This window comes from Panthera pardus, unplaced genomic scaffold, assembly GCF_024362965.1.
Source record: "Panthera pardus isolate Hobbes unplaced genomic scaffold, ASM2436296v1 HiC_scaffold_13, whole genome shotgun sequence".
In the NCBI taxonomy this organism is placed as follows: domain Eukaryota; kingdom Metazoa; phylum Chordata; class Mammalia; order Carnivora; family Felidae; genus Panthera; species Panthera pardus.
Window position 1 is genome coordinate 149,838,622 of NW_026526688.1, and position 20,672 is coordinate 149,859,293.

Sequence of the window (20,672 nt, forward strand, 5' to 3'; positions counted from 1 at the left end):
AACGTTTCTCTATATATCGTCTCTGACAGTTCCCATCTCCCTCATCCTCTTTTATTTTACTTCTATAGACCTTATTACCATATATATGACTTTTTAGTTATGTTATTTATTTATAGTCCATGTTTCCTTACAAGAATGTAAACTCCTTAAACCAGGGAGGATGTTTTGTTCACTACTCCATCCTTAGTACCTAACATATTACTTGGCCATCTAGTAGTTGTTCAATAAATATTTGTTGAAATGAATGAACAATAGAACTATACTCAAGATCAAAGTAATTTGTCCATTCTTCTTCTCCCCTGCAGTAAATATTAGCCTTGGCTCAGTCTTTAGCATTGTTTCTATAACATTCTCTCTCTATTCTTGTGTTTCTATCTTTAGCCCCAACAAAACACACAGCAGCTGCTGATCTTGTGTGACTTTGCCTTTTAAAGTGATACCGTGCTTTTAACAATTCCATATGTTTTTTTTTTTTTTTAATTAAACATACTCTATCCCCTGCCGGATAGTGATGGAATAGTTTTTGCTGTCACTACCAGGCCTCAGGATCATATTTCCCAAAGAAGGGTTCTTCTCAAGCATCTCGATTGCTTCTTTCCGGGACACCGCATAAAAACATCTATAAAGGTGAGATGAAAAACAGGATTTTTTTAACTGATGAAGATCATTACTTGAAAAAGATGCTACCAAAATAACTCTAAGAGCCGTAGTTATTAATTTTTCTTAATTTAATTCCCAGTTTTATTACTACAATTACAATGATATAATTACTGTTATTACAAGCCTGGGGCACTATTAAGTACACTTATGCTTAATTAAGGTCTTTCTTCCCTTTTCCTTCCAAACCTCTTTCTTTAACCAAAGAGGATCTGAAAAGTTACCTACTGGTCAGTATGTAATCACCATTACCATTTGAAAATCTAAAATAAGAATTAATAGTATATCTCCAGTTCATAATCTCAGTTTATAATAAGCTCTTGGATAAATAATACTGGTTGGTGGTTTCTCTTCAGGGATACAAAACATTTCTATAGATGATTCTCTTCTATGGTCTCTATTTTAAATAACTGATATTTAAGGGCATATCTGAATCCACTCCTTTTAGTATAATATGGCTTTCCAATGGCATTGATGCTATTTTAATGCATAAATGTTTAAGAAAGCACTTCTCATTTTTATAATACATTTTGTAGTCAATGAAAAGTCTGGGTTTTTTCAACAGAGAAAAATATGGCAAGATATGCAATTCCCCAAAAGGTTAACAGTGAATATCTCTGTGTGGTGGGGAAAAGAATGGTTTTAATATTCTTTTTATCTATTTGTAAAAATACATATTACTTGTTTTATTGAGGAAAAAAGAAAAAGAGTTTGTGTGACTTTTAACCTATCAGTCCTTCAAATGTCACTGGTTTCAGCTGACAGTGATGGTAGGCAGGTGTCAGCAATTATAGTACAGCTAGACTGTACAGAGCAGAACCTGATGTCGCAGGTGGTACCAGCCTAAGTTTCCCTGACAAGAAGACCGCGACTTCAGGAGGAAAGGGATCCCAATCTTAGCCACACTTGTCAGCAATATAAGAGTGAAAAATAAGGATGTTGCTGGATTCAGCCTGTCTGTGCCTCTTCATTTTCCCACCAACACCTTCTACACTGTTCACAGGGCTTTCCTCAAAGTACAAGCTCAATCAGTACTCACTGATTAGACAACTGAATAGAACATTCAGATACTTGAAACTCTTTGGTCTAATTTTATGACAGAAAAATAGTCAACCATGGAGTTGCATGGTTAAAAAAAAAAAAAACCAACATCTTTTCCTTCCTTCTACATAGCGGTTTTTATTTAGGGTTGAGCTTTGGAAAGAATATCTATTTGGTCTAAAGGTGTGGGTGGAAGGGGATTTCCTGTGCGGTAAAACCTGCATTTTGAATTTTGTTTATCATGACATAGAAGAGGAAATGTGGCATCTACTCCGAGATCTAATGTTCATCCACAAGACAGTTTACTATCCCTGGTTTAATGAGGTCAATGGCTCACTCTCCTTGATAATTAGAAATTAATATTAACAATCTAATAAACAAACTAGAGTTTGTGGTACACTTACACTGGCATAGGGTTCAGTACATCCACATAATCTTCAGTAGGTTCCTGCTCCTTTTCTATAGCTGAACTCGGTATCCGCTCTGTCTCAATCCTCCTCCTTTTCTCTCTCTCTAGGACTTCTTGCAGTCGAATTACTTGCCCAGGAAGGAGTGACACGTGTAGGGGAACTGACAGCTGAAACCAATTAAGTCAGTAGGCAAACAAGAAAGCAGAGTAACTAAATGATTTCAGCAAAGAGGAGACCGCTGTGGTCCTAAGGAGCTTCAGTTATCTGACATGGATGGAGAGGATCATGAATAGAGGATCTTGGTGTCTTAAAACTGCCTTCAAGGTGCACCTGGGTGACTCAGTCAGTTCAGTGGCCGACTTCGACCCAGATCATGATCACTCAGTTTGTGAGATCGAGCCCCACATTGGGCTGTGTGCTGACAGCTCAGATCCTGGATCTGCTTTGGATTCTGTGTCTCCCTCTGTCTCTACCCCTCCCCCATTCATTCTCTGCCTCTGTCTCTTAAAAATAGACATAAGAAAAAAAAAAAAACTGCCTTCAAGCCAACCACACAGCTTTAACTTGCACAATGTGCCCAATCTTCTTCCTTCTTCCTAGAACTGTTCCTTTTGGCCTGGCACATAGCAAAGTCTACCCACCTTGCACTACAGGCTAATTCAAGTAACAACATATCTCTCATTTTTCATTCTGACCTCACTAGTTCTTGCTGCCAGTTAAGTCCCAAAGTACCAGTGAGGTGCCTTGCTGTCCCACAGCTAACCTGGAATTCGCTGCACCAGCCATATGGCAACATAGGGTTCAGGTGGAACTATTCGTTAGATGACCCAGCGTCTGTAGCCAGAGGTCTAGACTTCGGTGTATCTGTGTGTGTATTTCAAATTTTCATTCACACATTAGGATTATGATACTGTTGTACTTAGTTTCTTTTAGCCTTCTCTAGAGATGTATTTTGGATTGAGTAACCTACACCCTCCTGATATTCGTACCCCTGATTTACATCTCCTTATGGCCTATTTACATGTGCTTATTAATTCCTATTGTTTATATCTTATATATGTGCATATATGTGTGTTTGTGAAGTTTGAAATAAAAACGGAATAAGGGTACACAATAAAAAATGATTAGAGACTGTTTTTCTGGATAACTTAGCTAAGCTAATAATCAGTACAGTTATTTCCTTATATACCAATCCAGAAAATAATAGAATGAGGAGAAACTAATGAGGAAGGTACTGCTTATTAATGGCCTATTATGTCCCAAGCATTGTGCTATTGGAAATCCTCACAGCAATACTATAAGATAGCTATGTTGTCCCTACTCTACAAATAGGAAAAAAAAAAAAAAGGTTCAGGAAAAAGAAAAAGGTTCAGAAAAGTTAAATAACTAACAGGGTCACATAGCTAGAAAATTGTGGACTCAAACTCCAGTTTATTTAATTCAAAAGCAAAGTTTCTTTCTTTTTTATCTTTTCATTTCTTTTCTTTCTTTCTTTTCCTTTCTTTCTTTCTTTCTTTCTTTTTTTTTTTCCTGCTCTTTCAACTACAGTCTATGTTTCTCGAACTTCTGGTAAAGCTGTCCTAACAACAGCATGGTGTGAATGTACACAGAGTGTTCAGGGAACCTAGTAAAAAACATTTATACAGCACAAAATTTAAGACAACTGTTCTCTTGGAAATTCACATGAATTTTATTTTGCATTCTGTAATATAATTATGTACATTTTAATTAAAATAATGCTTTTTATCCTTAACTTAAGGAAAAAAACTAAAAAACAATTTCTTTTTGCCAAAACATAATTGGTGTACCAGGTAGATGCACCCCAAGGCTTTCCAGTGGTTTTGGTATTCTCTTTGATACCTACTCATATACCCTTGGGATACTTGTATCCCAATATAAAAGTGCTGTGCCACACAAAGATGCTTTTTCACAACATCAATGGACTTCCCCATTGAGTTTCTTCCTCCACACAAGTCAAAATGTCTTTCCATCTTTGACTCGACCAGTTTTCTAACCTCCTAAGACTTCCCTACATGGTAGCTGAACGTCCAACTTTCACCTGTTATTGGCTGATATAAAAAGCCAGCATCAGGGCACCTGGGTGGCTCAGTCAGTTAAGCATCTGACTCCTGGTTTTGGCTGAGGTCATGATCTCACAGTTCATGAGATTGAGCCCCACTTTGTGCTCTGCGCTTACAGAATGGAGCCTGCTTGGGATTCTCTCCCCCCCCCCCCGCCCCTCCCCTGCTTCCACTGTCTCTCTCTCTTAAAATAAATAAGGAAACCTAAAAAAACCCCAGCATCCATCATCTCAATAAAGTGCAGTGCTTATCTCATGTGACTGCAAAGCCTTTACTTAGGAACTCACTTTGGATAGTCTGTACTTAACTGACTTCTTCTCTAAAAGTATCAGAGAACATGGTCCTTCTTTGGGGGCTGGCTCTTAAAGTACCTAATGTTTATAAGACAGTTGCTACAGAAGCTTCACTTAAAATAATGGTAGACATCCTGCTGCAACTGTTAACTATAAGCAGTAGATCTTACTATTTGTCTCTGAGAAGATGCCATGGGAGTTGAACAGGTAAGCATCCTTTTGTCTTAAGACTAACTAAACAAATGTTTAAAGGTGAATATTCATTTTGATGGTCTTCCTGTTATATTGTTTATGATATTCATAAAATTCATTTCAGCATTTTATAAATACATATTAAATGAATAAGAAAGGAATTGGAAACTATTTTAGATGATGCTATATAAGCTGTAACTATCAGCATATACAAAGAACCATTGTGTCAAAAGACCAAAAAGTAGATCTCCCTGACCACCTGTTACTCTCTAGCTAGCACATGGCCTGGTTTATTTTCTTCATAACAATTATCACAATTTTAAACTATTTTGTTTATTGCCTTTCTTCCTTTCCATTCACCTCATACAAATATAAATTTCATGAGTAAATGTACGGGTATATATCTGTCCTTTTCAATTCTTGTATCTTCATTTTACCCCTTTCACTCTGTATGGTTCATAGTCAGTGTCCAGTAAATATTTGTTGAATTAATGAATCAATCAAAAGTAATGTCCTTCCTACCTCTGTTACTGTAAGAATGAAGCCTCTCCACTCTTCCCCACTTTCTGTGTTTTCTGTCTGAGGATGAAAACAAAAACATAAAGAAGAAAAGACATAAATGTGAACATTAACACTTTTATTAACGTCAGGTAATTTTAGAATCTCATATGATTGTTTCATAAGACTCCAAATGTGTAAGTTATCAAAACCCAGCAAGGTTGACAAAATGCATATCTTTCTATTGAAGCACGTTGTTTTAAAAAGTCAGTTGTAATTTTTAAAGCACTTTAAATTAGTTGAAAGGAAGAAACAATTCATTTTCCTTTTTGTTTAAGACAATGTATATGTTATGAATTTCAAAACTATTTTCTTTTGTCAGAAGTATATAGCTTCAATCTATCTGCTTACCAAACAAGTAAAATCATACACATTTACTTTTAAAAAAGTAAATGTTATTCACTTATTTCTGCAATGTGTTAATGGTTGATCCACCCCACTGGTATTTAATATTGACTGGCTTTAAGTTTGCAACCAGGTAAGACCAATATAGTTAGTCCTTAAAAACTTCCAATTCTTAGCTCTAAATCCTACTAATATAGCCAACATTTATTAAGTATTTATAAGGGGCAGCTACTGTTCTAAGTACTTTACACATTAAATGATTTAATCTTTATGGTAATTCTGCAAAAGGTACTTTAAGAAATTTTTATTTTATAGATTTGCTCATTTAACATATTTATTGAGTACCTTAAGGGCTAGGCACTATTCTAGGTACTGGTTCACATCAGAGAACAAAATACTAATCCTTGTTCTGGAATTTTGGATCTAGTTATGGAATAATATATCATAAGTAGAATAGTAAGTAAATATTGTAGCGTCAGAAGGAAATAAATGGGAGAATAAAATGTAGAGCAGGGTAAGAGACATTGAGAATGTCATTAGGGGCTAGGGGAGAGGAAAAGGGTTGCAATTTTAATAAAATGGTCCAGGTAGTCTCAGTAAGAGAGATACAGCTGAGTAAAGACTTACTTGTGGATGAAGAAACCAAGGCATAAAGGAGTTAAGTAACTTGCCTACAATTACACAGCTGATGAATAAAACAGCCAGAATTCAACCCCAGACATATGATTCCAATCTCGTGTTCTTTATCCACCATATCAGACTCATCTGGGAAGTTTGCTTAAAACAAAAAATCTGGGGCCCAGGGTTAGGGGTAGGGCCTAGATTTCCTAACAAGCGATTCCTAGTACAGTATTCCCCCTTATCTATGGGGATACATTCCAAGACCCCCAGTAGATGCCTGATATCGAAGATAGTACTAAACGCTACATATACTATGTTTTTCCTGTACATACATGCCTATGATAAAGTTTAAATTATAAATCAGACACAGAGATTAACAACAGTAATGGAATAAAACAATTATCACAATATTCTTCAATAAAAGTTATGTGAATGTCGTCTTTTTCTCAAAATATCTTATTGTGCTGTACTCACCCTTCTTCCTGCAATGGTGCAAGATGATAAAATGCCTACACGATGAGATGAAGTGAGGTGAATGACGTAGGCCTTGTGGTGGAGTGTTAGGTTACTACTGACCTTTTGATAAGGTCAGAAGGAGGACCATGTGCTTCCAGGCTGCAGTTGACCACGGGTAACTGTAACCACTTTAAGCGGGGGAGAGGGACTACGGTACTGTAAAGATTCATGAGCAGTGCTTGCAAGGCCAACTCGAACAACTTCTTATTCAATTGCAACAATACGTTTAACACTGTAGTTGTTGGTTGACTTTAACTGGCTCGCTTTGAATGTCAATTCAAGAAAAACTTTTTTTCTGTGGAAGTGCTAGCTGTACAGTGATGAATTTAACAAACAAATTTCTGCTCGTGTGGGGCTTAGAGTTTTATGAGATTAATACCATCTTTCACAAACGGTGTATATCTAATACACAGTTCTTTTCTGAATTTTTCTAATTGTAACAGTAATGTTCTTTATAGTTTTTTGTTTTCCTTTTCTAGCCCAGAATCCAGTCCGGGATCACACACTGCATGTAGCTGTCATACTCCACAGTTTCCATAATTGGACACAGGTGTCTGGCCTTCCTTTGGCTTTTCTCACAGTGATATTTTTGAAGATTATAGTACAGGCCAATTGCCTTGCAAAATATCTCTCGATTTGTGAAATGTGGGTTTGTCTAATTCGGTAGTTCCAAACATGTATCATGTTGGACACGTCTCAGATTCATCTGGGAACTTGGTAAGTATCAACTCAAGAACAACTTCTTAAAAACACCAGGTGGGATCTCTGACTTTGCCAGAGGACAGAAGTGTATGGTTTCAATGTGCATGTATACTAAACAAGTGGACAGGCCCTTTCAAATCCCTATTTAGAAAACTGCAGTTTTTGGCAAGAGGCAAGAAATATGAACAAAGAATGAGACTTGGCAGGTCCTCTTACGATTCCTCTTTACCTCAGCCCAATGGGTTGTGAAGAGGCGAGTGCTATTTATAACAACTTGTTTCCAGCTAATTGCGTCTCCTCACTCACCTTCAGTTGCACTTCCTCTTTTGGTAAAACAAGGGTGAATTTTGCGCAATTCTTTTCGGTTGAATTCTGGTCAGTAAGGCATGTGAGGTCTATTATGTCTAACTTGTCAACATACTGCAAAGATAAGGGAAATCTCATTAAATTGTTTCATGGGTAACATACATTAGTTCTAGAAAGGAGGAACATGACTGATTTGGACCTTGCATGAAATCCTGGCTTTCAACTGGGCATCGCAAGCCTTCCGAACTCAGAAGGCATTTGGAGATGTATTCTGTGATGGTGTGCTGGACCTGGCCCACATGACTTTGCAAAAGCTGATTTTTTCATTTTTAGGAAGTTTGCAAGCCAGTCACTAAACACAGCTGTTAAAAATTAAATTATATAAACATACAATTATATTAAAAACAAAGGTAACTAAAATTCAAAACTCATTATTTTCTAATTATATTACTACATTGTATTTGCTATGCCCTTGAGGTTATTTACATTCTCATTTCTGTTTGAGGGAAATACTATCTAACAGTGTATTACCATACCTTTCTTCCCAATTCAGGAAAGTCACATTGATAGGTTAAAATCAGCTGTGGTGGGAGTATTTACACCTTGGAAATTGGTAAACCTTACAAATTAGGGCTTGATTTATTGTTTTGTTAATTGTCCTAGGAGCCAGCAATTTTTTTTCTGCAAAAGCTAGATTGCAAATGTCTCAGGCTTTGCAGACCACACAGAGTCTCTGTTGCAAATTCTTATTGTTTTCATACAACACTTTGAAAATGTAAAAAGCATTCTTAGCTCATAGACTGTACAAAATCAGGCCACTGGCTAGATTTGGGTCAAGGGCCACAGTTTGCTGGGCTCTGGGTAGCAAAGTGAGGGGTAAAATATTAATAAAGCAGATAAAATGTTAAAGTTTCTTGTGTCTGAAACTTTTTCATTGTGAACAGAACAAAAAAAATTGACAAAATATTGTCCCATGATTCAGAAATTATCATGTTGTTTAGCAAAGAACTTACCCATGTCATTATCAAAATAGGTGAAGTTCTAACATACATGATTATTGCTTTGCTTTCCTCTTATCATTAATGTAAACAAAAATATCAGTTGACATTCATATCAAATGTCACATTTAGTGACAAATTTATTAGGGAAACAGCAGATTGGAAGACAATTGCATTTGTCAAATCATGATTGAATTGCAATTTTAGTTGCCTGTGGATCCAAGTTCAGAAAGATCAATGAAAGTATCTGTGAGAATCAATTACCTATATAGAAACTATAATAAAAAATATTGTAGGGGCGCCTGGGTGGCTCAGTCAGTTAAATGTCTGACTTCGGCTCAGGTCATGATCTCACAGCCCGTAAGTTCGAGCCCCAGATTGGGTTCTGTGCTGATAGCTTGGAGCCTGCTTCAGATTCTGTGTCTCCCTCTCTCTCTCCCTGTGCCTGCTTGCGCTCTGTCTCTCTCTCTCAAAAATAAACATTAAAAAAAATTTTTTTAAGAAAGAAAATATTTTTAAAAATTGTATATTTTATTTTTTCAACTTTGTGCTACACATTCTTTATATCAGTAATATTTATAATAAACTTGTATACATATATTCATACACATGATTTTTTCAAGAATGCTCTTCTTCAACATTTATCACATCACTGGTTATAAGGATCATATTAAGAAATTCCTGGGCGCCTGGGTGGCGCAGTCGGTTAAGCGTCCGACTTCAGCCAGGTCACGATCTCGCGGTCCGTGAGTTCGAGCCCCGCGACAGGCTCTGGGCTGATGGCTTGGAGACTGGAGCCTGTTTCCGATTCTGTGTCTCCCTCTCTCTCTGCCCCATCCCCGTTCATGCTATGTCTCTCTCTGTCCCAAAAATAAATAAAAAACGTTAAAAAAAAAAAAATTTAAAAAAAAAAAAAAAAGAAATTCCTCTCTTAGCCCAATACAATTAGAATATTTCTTCTGAACAACTGGTATATCTGGGCTAATCTGTATGCAGCTGGTCAGACCTGTTCTCTAGTGTGGGAAGATCAGATCCACCTCCAGTAAGTATAGTAGAGTTTTTATGGCATAATTTTTTTTTCTGAATTAGCCTCATTCTTGACTTTTTTATTTTCCTCTGTTTTGCCCAATAGAACTTATTTTACTAGGTTCTGCTTTGTGTCCTTATTTTATTTTTCTGAATAAAGTAAGGCAGAAAAATAAGTAAGTAAATTTTTTTTCCAGACCTATTTCTATAATGATGAAGTTGTGGGTTCGTTTGGGTTGACCTATTTATTTTCAATGGACAAAGAGCAATTAAAAATGGACGGAAAGGTATAAGGGAAGCAGGACAGAATTAAAAAATTGCACACAAATCTTTTTCTGATGGATTGTCTAGATTAAGCTAAGTAAACTTTGCTGAGACAAAGGAGGAAGCAACAGAGGAGGAAGTGGCCGAATTAGATAGAGTGCTGATCTATTGATTAGAAGAAAGGAAGTTTTATCTTTTTTTTTTTTTTTAATTGTAGGGTTGAAAAGAGCCTTAAAGGTCATCTGTCTAATCCAGCTGCCATCTGATGCTTGCATCTCCTCCACGGCATCCCTCCCTGTAGCCATCCTGTCTATGTTGGAATATCTCAAACAACATGGAACTTATGCCTCTATGCCATTCTGCCTGCTAGCAAGCTTTTCCTTGTATTAAGGCACAGTCGTTCCTCCAGTTAATTTCCATCCAATGGTCCTAGTCCTCTTTCTCTGTAATAACATGAAACGAATTCATTGACTCTTTCACATGACCTCCTGACAGTCTTTCAAATATGTCAAGGCAGCTTTAAATTCTTCCCTACTATAAGCTGAATTATCTCCACTTCTGACCTGTTCTATCTCTATGCTTTCTCCTGAGACTATCGCCCCCTCCCCAAATTTCCTAAAGTCTGCACCCTCTTTTAACAAAATGGGTAGATGGACAACTCTGCAGTATTTCATTGTAACAGTCTGTTCATGGCATAGTGGTTAAGAATGCTGGCTCAGGAGCAGGACCTGGATGGTACCCCTTTCATTAATTGTCTGATCTTGTACAACTTCTGAATCCCTAAACTTGACTACTCTCATCTATAAGTGGTGATTAAAATAGTATACCACTCAGAAGAGTTGTTATGAGAATTAGATGAGATAATGTATGTAAAATGCTTGAATGTGTGCTATGTGGCAGCTCATCTCTCAAGTCCTTACATTCATTATCTCGTCTAATCCTTTTGATAACCTCATGTAATGGGTGATTCTTTTTATCCTAATTTTAGGGATTTGGAAATGATGTTGGACAAGATCTTTTATTTGCTTCCCTGGGTTTCCTTTTATCCCTTTACCACACAGTGCTGTGCACAGGAGAGGGACCTGTGGGGACAACATCAAGGGCCCCTTTATTCCCATTGGGTTGGACCCTAGTTAACACTGGCAGGAGATCAGAAGCCTGAGGAGAGTGAGGTATTTTTGCAATTGCTTCCTCAGTCAAAGATCTTACTCCTCTCAATGCAGTCATCTTCATACACTTCTGTTCACTTTTCTCCCACTTTTTTTTTTTTTTTTTAAATTCTGGGCATCAAAGTAGGGAACTGTTCCTAGCCTCAGAGTTCTATTCTATCCTTTGTAGTTTTCCTATATCCTGTCCACTGCTTTGAATATAGCATCTTCATTAAGCTCTCTTCAAAAATGCCCAATCTGAGGGGCTCCTGGCTGGCTTGATCAGTAGGGCACGAACTCCTGATCTCGGTTGGGGGCATATGTAAGTTCTAGCCCCACGTTGGGTTTAGAGATTACTTAAAAATAAAATCTTAAAAAAAAAATGCCCAATTTGAGATGTCATCTGTTTCCTACCAGTTTCCTGTCTGATATACTGACACAGACAGGTTAGGTAACTAGCCCAAGACCCACAGTTCACAGTGGCAGGAGACAGGATAACAAGCCAGGCAGTCTGCCTGAAGACCAGGCGGCAGTCACTAAGCTGTACTCACTAAGCTGTACTGCCTCATGCCAGGTAGCAAGTGAGCAATAACTATTCACTCACCCACTATATATACTGTACAAGGGTTAGACCAGGGTCTCTCATAGTCTCACTGACATCAGTAGGAAATTGGAAGGCACAACAGAGGGACTCATTTTATTAAAATTTATTATGGCATTTGAAAACACCTCCATATGAATCTTACCTGTCCAGAACTCTGGTGAAAGTCATCATTTTAAGTTTGTTTTTGTTTGTTTTTACATGTTCTTATTTTTTTTCAATCTTTTATTTAAATTCTCATTAGTTAACATATAGTGTAATATTGGAATAGAATTTAGTGATTCGTCACTTACATGTAACACCCAGTGCTCAACACATTTTGTTTGTTTGTTTTTTAAATGATTTCTGGTTAATTTACCACTAATGGCACTAAAATACCTGCAAGGTGGAATACATCACAAAGGCTGTTTTTTCTGTCTCTTTCGTTAAATCTGGGCATGTAATAATGATGTTCCAAGAACTGTGGGCTACTGCATCCATGGTACAAAATGTTTGTATTTAAACAAGTTACTAGATCATAAAATCTCCTACAGGTATAGCATTCCATGGTAGGCAAACATTTGACACTAAAACGCTACATTTTATTTGTGGGAAAAATGAAATACACAGTTTTTGATCTTTGTGGAAAAATTGAAATATAAATCAAGTATTTGATAGGGGCGCCTGGGTGGCTCAGTTGGTTGAGTGTCCGACTTGGGCTCAGGTCATGATCTCACAGTTCGTGGGTTCGAGCCCCACATCCGGCTCTGCTGACAGCTCAGAGCCTGGAGCCTGCTTCAGATTCTGTGTCTCCCTCTCTCTCTGCCCCTCCCCTGCTCACGCTCTGTCTCTCAAAAATAAATAAATGTAAAAATAAAAAAAATTAAAAATAAATTATTTGAAATTAATACTAATAAATAAATCTCAGAATCTCTTTATTCTCATGCTTAAGCTCTTAGAAGTCTCTTTAGCAGGTTATGTTTTCGTCTCCCTAGAAAAATTAAATTGTGACATATTTTATGTTATGAGGCTTTGGGGATCATCTAGTTTCTTTCGGATAATAACTGCATGATACAGCCAGATAAAAAACTGGGGAAATTAAGGCTACCCCTTGGCATTAAGCAAGTTGTATCTTGTTACCTAGCTAAAATTTTCACTTTTCAACTAAGTTTCTACCATTGGGATCAGAAAGAAAAAAATGCAAAACTAAAGACACAAGTTTATATCTTCTTCGTAGGTGCCCTGGAAACTTTACCATAGGTCTTATATCTGATAGTATCCACAGATATCAATGTTCTTATTTGAATTGGTTTTACTAGAATATCTTTACTCTTGAGAGACAGAAAACCCCAAATGAATAAAACTATATAACATGTCTATATTGGAAAAAATTGAACGAGTCAAATGTGTTTAACTACTTACTGTTGGACTTTTTTTGTCAGAATAAAAAAAAAGTGTAGTTCCTCTCAACTCTGTCCAGTAATGTTTATACTCCTGTGGGAAAGAAATTAAAAGCATTATTTCATTGGTATATATTCAACTGTTTTCTTGTTACCACTTTTCTTTGTAACTCCCTTAATTGCTGTTTGATATAGGTTTCTTCTTTACCCTGAGATAAATAACCTAACTTATGGCTTAATTTTACATTTAACTCCTTTTTTTAAAGTTCATTCATTCATTCATTCATTCAGAGAGCAAGGAGCAGCAGAGAGAGAGGGAGAGAGAGAAAACTCCAAGCAGGCGCTGCACTGTTAGCACAGAGCCCAACGTAGGACTTGAACTCACAAACCCTGAGATCGTGACCTGAGCTGAAACCAAGAGTCGGACCCTTAAGCGACTGAGCCACCCGGGCTCCCCTTTACATCTAGGTCTTGATTAAATCTTTCACAAATTTATTTTAGCATAAGGTGTGAGGTAAGGATGTAATTTGATTTGTGTTTAAATAGGTCATTTTTCAAAACTTTCCCCATTGATTTAAGACACTTGACTTTTTATGTAGGCATCAGTGGAAGCCTGCACCTGTAAGAGGAGCCATTTAGGGGTCAAGATAGGACAAGCATTAAGTATCTAGATTCCAGGACAATTGAAAGGATTGAATAAATTGGCATATGTAAAGCACTTAGCAGAGTACATGGCTTATAGTGTGGGTCCTATAAATAGTGTATGTTTATATAAATAAAGGCAATGGAATAGTTCATAATCATAAAAATAGTTTAACATCAAAGCTAAACATTGAAGTCCGAATTTCATTCATTATTGCTACATTCACATTATTATGGGTTTTATAGAAATACAACTTTTTAGGTTTAAAAAATTTAATAACCTAGTTTCATTTCACTCAAGTGAAAGTTATTTAAATAAGGGGAACTTACATTCTGTGAAGACTGGCTGTATTACAAAAGAATGACATGGGGGTTTCGGGAATAAAATCCTTCCAAGTGTAAATACTTACCTTCATACCCAGCTCTTTCCAAAAGTATGTTTTTAAAAATTCCAGTTTTATAGACATGTTAATCATTCCTTTAGAGTTTAATAAGCTCAATGTTTATGACATGCTGGATTATCTTGACTTATATTGAGGATTAATGTAAGACAATTACATGATTTTTTTCTTATGCTTATAAATGTGAAGACACTTTTATATATTATGGCATTTTGTGTCTCTTTAATACTGACATACCATTTATCCTTTCTTAGCCCATCAAACTGTTTCTCACCTCTTCAGAACTGATATACTTCTTTTCTCAAATAATGGAAACTCTATAACCCATCTTGTTTTTATTTGTCTTGGTTCCCACGAAGCTCAAGATTAAATTCATTTTGAATTACAACAATCATCTTTCTCATGTTCTTAGTAGAACTATTTTATCCCTTTTTCTTCATGGCTGATAAAGTGCTATATTAGTTAGCTTTTGTTGTGTAACAAGCCACCCTCAAACTTAGTGGACTAAAATAGCAAATGTTTGCTATTTCCCATTATTCTGTGGCTGGATGATCGTTCTTTGGATATACTTCACTGTGGCTGGTCTAGGGGTGGCCTCACATACTTGCCTGGGGTCCTAGCTGGGAATGCAGAACTGAAATAAGTTTTGGTCTTTGTCCCCCATTTCCTGGCACAGAGATCCTAAAACCCTTCAAATTTCCTGAATGGTAGGACTGTTTTTGTTACTAGTAATGAGTCACTTTACGTAAGTTTATACTACAGTTTATACTAACGAGTTTATACTAACGAGATGACTTAGGATGGAATCCCTGGATAGCTTCAAGATAGGTCTGGTGGCTAAAAGGACAACCGATTACTGGGTTGGAACTTTCAGCCCTACCCACCAACCTCTAGGAAAAATGGGGGATGGGCTGGGAGATTTAAGTTTCATAAAAATTCTTGAACAATGTGATTTGATAAAATTCCTAATTGGTGAACACATTCACATGTTGAGAGGTTGGTACAGCCAAACAGTACGGACAGAAGCTTGGGGCCCTTCCAGATCTTGCCCTATGGACCTCTTGATCTGCCTGTTCATTTGTATCTTTTACCAGAAAATGTAAGTAACATGGCATCCTGAGTTCTGTGAGCCAGTCTAATAAATTATAAAGTCTTCAGAGGGAATCATGGCAGCTTTTGATTTATAGTGAGTTGGTCAGAAGTATAGGAGGTCTGGGACTTTCAGTTGGTGACTGAAGTGGAGGGCAGTCTTGTGGGACTGTGCCCTTAACTAAGTGGTGGGGTCTGCACTACATCTGGATAGGTAGTGTCAGAATTCAGCTGAATTGTTGAACAGCCAGATGGTGTCCAGAGAGTCAGAGAATTGGTTGTTGGTGTTGGAAAACACTCTACTGAGAAAACCAGAGTCTCACTCCACAGGGTCTTGTCTCCAGTCAGGTAAGCCTATATTTGTTCACATGCTGGCAGAAGGATTCCCAGGAGCAAGAGAAGGCAAACCTAATGTGTGAGGTTTCTAATTTTCTCCCTTTGTCACATTTACCGAAGCATGACCTAGTCCAGATTTCAAGGGGTAGAAAAATAAAGTCAATCTCTTCATGAAAGACCAGAGAAGTCACATTTCAAAGGGGTAATGCATACAGTGAGGCTTGAACAAATTGGTAGTATTACTGTAGCAATCTACTTCAGGGGCAGAGTTGGAATGTGGGACAAGTTTCTTTGTCCAACCCTGTGGTCTTTCCAGTCCATCCTACCTCCTAATTGAGAGCTGGCTATAATGTTACATAAGGAACCTGCTGATACCTCCTGAGCTAAGAACAAATTAACATAGAAAAGACCAATTCAAAGGGGCATAGGATTGAAGAATCAGCCAATGTGTTATTGGCATTGCGATAGCATTTACCTGGTTTCTCTGCCACCTTCTTATGCCCTCCAATCTATCCTGCACAGTACAGCCAGAGTGAATTAAGAGGCAACATGTTCAACTTAGCCCCTTTCTATCCTCTCTCTGCTCAGCGTATTAGGAGAGAGTAGGTGTTCTTTTTCTGGTCCTGCCTTGTGGTAAAGGGCCTCCAGGAGGGGTAGGCTTGTGGCTTTTAAACTGAGTTAGTGAGTGACTCAAGGTAGCTCAAGCCTACCTAAATCTGGTATAAAGTGTTAGCATTGTTTTGGCCATAAATCTAAACTACATAGCGATAGATTTTATTAATGATAAAAGTACCTAATTGATCTGTGTGGGATTCCTCTGTCTTAATTTTTAATTGGTTTCAAAATTGGGAGACAGAAAAAAATCCCAACAAATGCATATAAAAACGTATAGAGCAGGGGAAGAGGGATTAACTGCTAGTGGGATTTCTTTTTAGCAGGATGAAAATGTTCTAGAACTAGATAGTGGTGATGTTGAACAACTTTCTGAATATATTAAAAGCACTGAAGTATGATGATGATGATGATGATGATGATGATGATGATAATGACCATTGTTTTTCCTGTGTGAGAGTGTACTGCTAGGGGACCAAGAATAGAGGTAGAAACCAGCCTCCTGCTATTGCCTTATAGAGTTGTTCAAGATTGAATGGAATAATACTGTGTGTAAAGCACACGGGACCTGGGACATAGCAAGTGGACCATAAATGTTAGCCACTTAAAAAGAAAAAAAGCATTACCTCATCACTCACATTATTAACAGGTACTTTGCATTTTTCATTATTCATATGTTACTTTTTGAGGATGGAGATTTGTATGTGTGTGTGACAGTGGTGGCATCCAAAAATCTCCAAAATAGATCTCCTTCAATGGGATTATGTATGAGAAGGGGAGGATATCTTGTGAACCAGAGTAATGAAACCCATCGCCATTCACATATACTTTCACATATGAAAGGGTGCCTTCATGTTGTTCAGTAGAGAAATATAAAACTGCATTGAGAAATTTGGCTTGAAAAGTTGTCAATATATACTGTCTCCATAATCAGGCAGATGTTCTATAAAAACCATGAAAGTGTCTAGCCACTCTGTTGAAAAGTACTTGGATTTTGTCAAGTTTGACTTCTGATTAATAAAACAATTTGATTTGGGGGGACTTTTTTTTTTTAATCATATCTCTCTTTTTAAGCCTTTCACATCCCGTTCTACTGGTAAGCCTCTGCCATCAAGTCGAAGCTACACTGTAATTTGGAACTAGGATGGGAGTGAGGGAGAGAGGGAAGATCAGCATGCAGGCAAATTGGTTGGAGAACTTAATGACAGGGTGTGTGGTTTTACTGGAGTATGGCATCTGAGATCAAGTTCAAACTGGAGATTCTATGATTCTTGGATGAAAAGTAAGCAAGGGAAAACTCTGAAATCAAAGTGTACCACTCTCTTCGTCTTCCAAATTAGATTTATGGGTATTAACCTGCCATATGATAGGAAAACTAAAATCCCTCATTGCCAAAGCTTATTGAGTTCCTTCTATACATACAGGTGACATCCATCTATGCTCCTAAGAAAAATTACAGAGGTGGTTCAGTCAGGAGAGAATGATATGAACTGGGTAGAATTAATCAGGGAAAAATAAGAGTTTTACTGATAAACAAACATATAGATTCATGGAAAGGATTAAGGAGGGCTTATTAAGGGTGGGACGGGGGGGAAGAAGCAAGAACAAAGGTAGTGAGCTAAGAATAAAGGCAGCCCGGAGGAAGGTAAGATTACAAATAATGATAGGCCCTGTGAACTTCAACCACAGCCACAAGCCTAAGAATAGATCAAACTTATATTCAGTACGCAGAGACCAGTGGGTCACAGTCTTGATTGAGTTTCAGATAAGCTCTTATAAATATACCAGTATAATTCTAAATGAACTAGTGGTGAGGACTAGTCAGAGATATGTTATTTTGACACTGATATGGTGACCACATTCTTATGTTCAAGTTAATAAAAAACATATTATACATATTGTTTTTAAGGCATATCACAGATTGAAGAAACTATGAAATGTTGCCCGAGTTCTATCTCCGATTTTTTTATTAATTTTTTTTAATGTTTATTTATTTTTGAGAGAGAGAGAGAGAGCACAAGCAGGGAGGGCAGAGGGGGAGACACAGAATCCGAGGCAGGCTCCAGGCTCTGAGTTGTCAGCACAGAGCCTCATGTGGGTCTTGAGCTCATGAACCACGAGATCATAATCTGAGCCGAAGTCTGACGCTTAATCGACTGAGCCACCCAGGCATACCTCTATCTTAATTTCAAACAGTTCCAGAAAAATGAGAATTTTCCCCATTTGCAAAAACTGTGTTTTCATTGGCATCCTGTTGTGGCATTTAATAGCACTTATTATCAAATAAATCTTCCTGATCAGTCCAAAATTCTCGTGCTGTGGTTTAAGTAAGTCCACATTATCTTTTTCATGAAGATTATGTATTTTTAATGGATTCTTGACCTGGGATCCATGGACTTTCTGGAATTACATTTAAAATGGTACATGTTGGTACCTTTTCCTAGGGGCAAAAATCCTTAAATTCTTACAAGTGCCCTGTCACAAAAATAGCTAGGAAGCACCTCTAAATGTGTGATCTCCTTACAGACCAGGTTAGTCCTCAGTTATATTTTCTCTAGTTTAAATGTTCTGAATTCCTTCAACAAAGACTCCACTTAACGTTCTGCAGAGTATCCCAACTTCCTCTATCCCATTTTCTTTTAAAGATAACCTTCCATATATCCCTGGCTTTCCTTCACTTTTAAAGGTTCCCAGGCACTTCGCTGCTGCCTAGAAATCCCATTGTTTTCCTTAGATTTTTCTCACAGCTTCTATTTTCACTAGCGCTCTAGCTCTGTGGCTCTCCTTTGAGCCATATTACCAGTTAACCCTCCAACAATGTAGGGGGTTAGGGTGCTGACCCTCCTGCACAGTAAAAAATTCACATATTACTTTTGACTCCAGAAAAATTTAACTACTAATAGCCCACTGCTGACCAGAAGCCTTGCCAGTAACACAAAGAGTCGATTAACACATATTTTGTAAGCTATCTGTATTATATAGCTATCCTTACAATAAAGTAAGCTAGAGAAAAATGTTATTAAGAAAATGATTGGAGAAAAAGATACATATATAGCACTGTACTATATTTATCAAAAAATCCAAGTGTAAGTGGACCCACACTGTTCAAACCCATGTTGTTTAAGGGTCAACTATACCTACGGATTCAAAACTGATTTTAGTATGTTAATTAGATTATAATAAATAATAAAATGAATGAATATAACCTTTAGTGTAAGCCAGGTATTTTATATGTTATCTTCTTTAATCCTTGAAACCACCCTACAAGTAGACAATATTGTTATCCTCTTGCTCTCTTCTCCTTGACATACAAGTGAAAGATGTTGCTATGAATTCGAGTGGAAACAAGTCAATTTCATCAGAAATATTTATATCTATAGTTTATTCTTTCCATTTCAAAGCATGCTTTCTAAGAAAAGGTAGAGTAACAGTCAGGTAAGAGAGTCATCACTCCTTACTATAGACTAAGCCTCTTGAAGGTAGGATCTTTGTGTTATATTTATATTCTCTGGAACTCAGTAGGATGCTTGATGCATAGGGGACACACTATAAACATTGTTTGAGTGAATAAATTAGTTGAGCACCTGTTGTATTCCAGGCATTGTACTTTAGGTGGCAAGTTGTAGTTTTTCCATTTTATAGTTTGAGAAAATTGAATCTCAAGAAGATAGAGTAAATTCCACAAGATCACAAGCAGTTAAGTGGCAAAACCGTCAGGTAAAGACATGTTTTACTGACTCTAAAATCCTTGTTCTTCCTGCTAACCGTCATCAGAAACAGTTATTATAAATACTTCGATGAACATTTAATGAATAATCAAATTTAAATTACAAATTAGAGGGGTGCCTGGGTGGCTCAGTCGGTTGGGTGTCCGACTTAGGCTCAGGTCAGGATCTCACGGTTGGTGGGTTCGAGCCCCACGTCGGGCTCTGTGCTGATAGCTCTGAGCCTGGAGCCTGCTTCAGATTCTGTGTTTCCCTCTCTCTCTGCCCCTCCCCCACTCAAGCTCTGTCTCTGTGTCTCTCAAAATAAATAAACATTAAAAAAATTTTTTTTAAATTACAAATTAGAAATTTCTTTTTCCCAATTCTTCTTTCCTGCCAAAGTAATCATGTGGCTAACCTATTGTGACAAGATAGAATTCACTTTCAAAGCATATAAGGGGGGGGCACCTGGGTAGCTCAGTCAGTTAAGTGGTCGACTCTTGAGCTTGGCTCAGGTCATGATCTCACAGTTGGTGGGAAAGAGCCCACATTGGGCTCTGCACTGAGAGTGTGGAGTCTGCTTGGTATTCTCTTGCTCTCTCTTTGCTCCTCTCTCACACATGCTTGTGTAGGCTCTCTCTCTCTCTCTCAAAAATAAATAAACTTAAAAAAATGAAAATGAAAAAAAAAAAGGGATGCAAAAAATAAAAGCATGCAGGAGGAACCAAAAAATATTCTAATATAACTGAC

The 20,672-nt window shown here is 37.3% G+C and overlaps 1 protein-coding gene across 1 annotated transcript in view; it reads right to left on the minus strand.

The window, feature by feature from the left end:
- STAP1 (signal transducing adaptor family member 1) overlaps window positions 1-20,672 on the minus strand; it is a 46,589-nt gene that overhangs the window by 13,272 nt on the left and 12,645 nt on the right. The window contains exons 4-8 of the mRNA XM_019468594.2: window positions 13,161-13,232; window positions 7,723-7,836; window positions 5,197-5,253; window positions 2,103-2,275; window positions 491-619 (exon numbers count right to left, since the gene is read on the minus strand). Of these exons, the coding sequence (XP_019324139.1) occupies window positions 491-619; window positions 2,103-2,275; window positions 5,197-5,253; window positions 7,723-7,836; window positions 13,161-13,232 (545 nt within the window). The remainder of the gene's footprint in view (window positions 1-490; window positions 620-2,102; window positions 2,276-5,196; window positions 5,254-7,722; window positions 7,837-13,160; window positions 13,233-20,672) is intronic.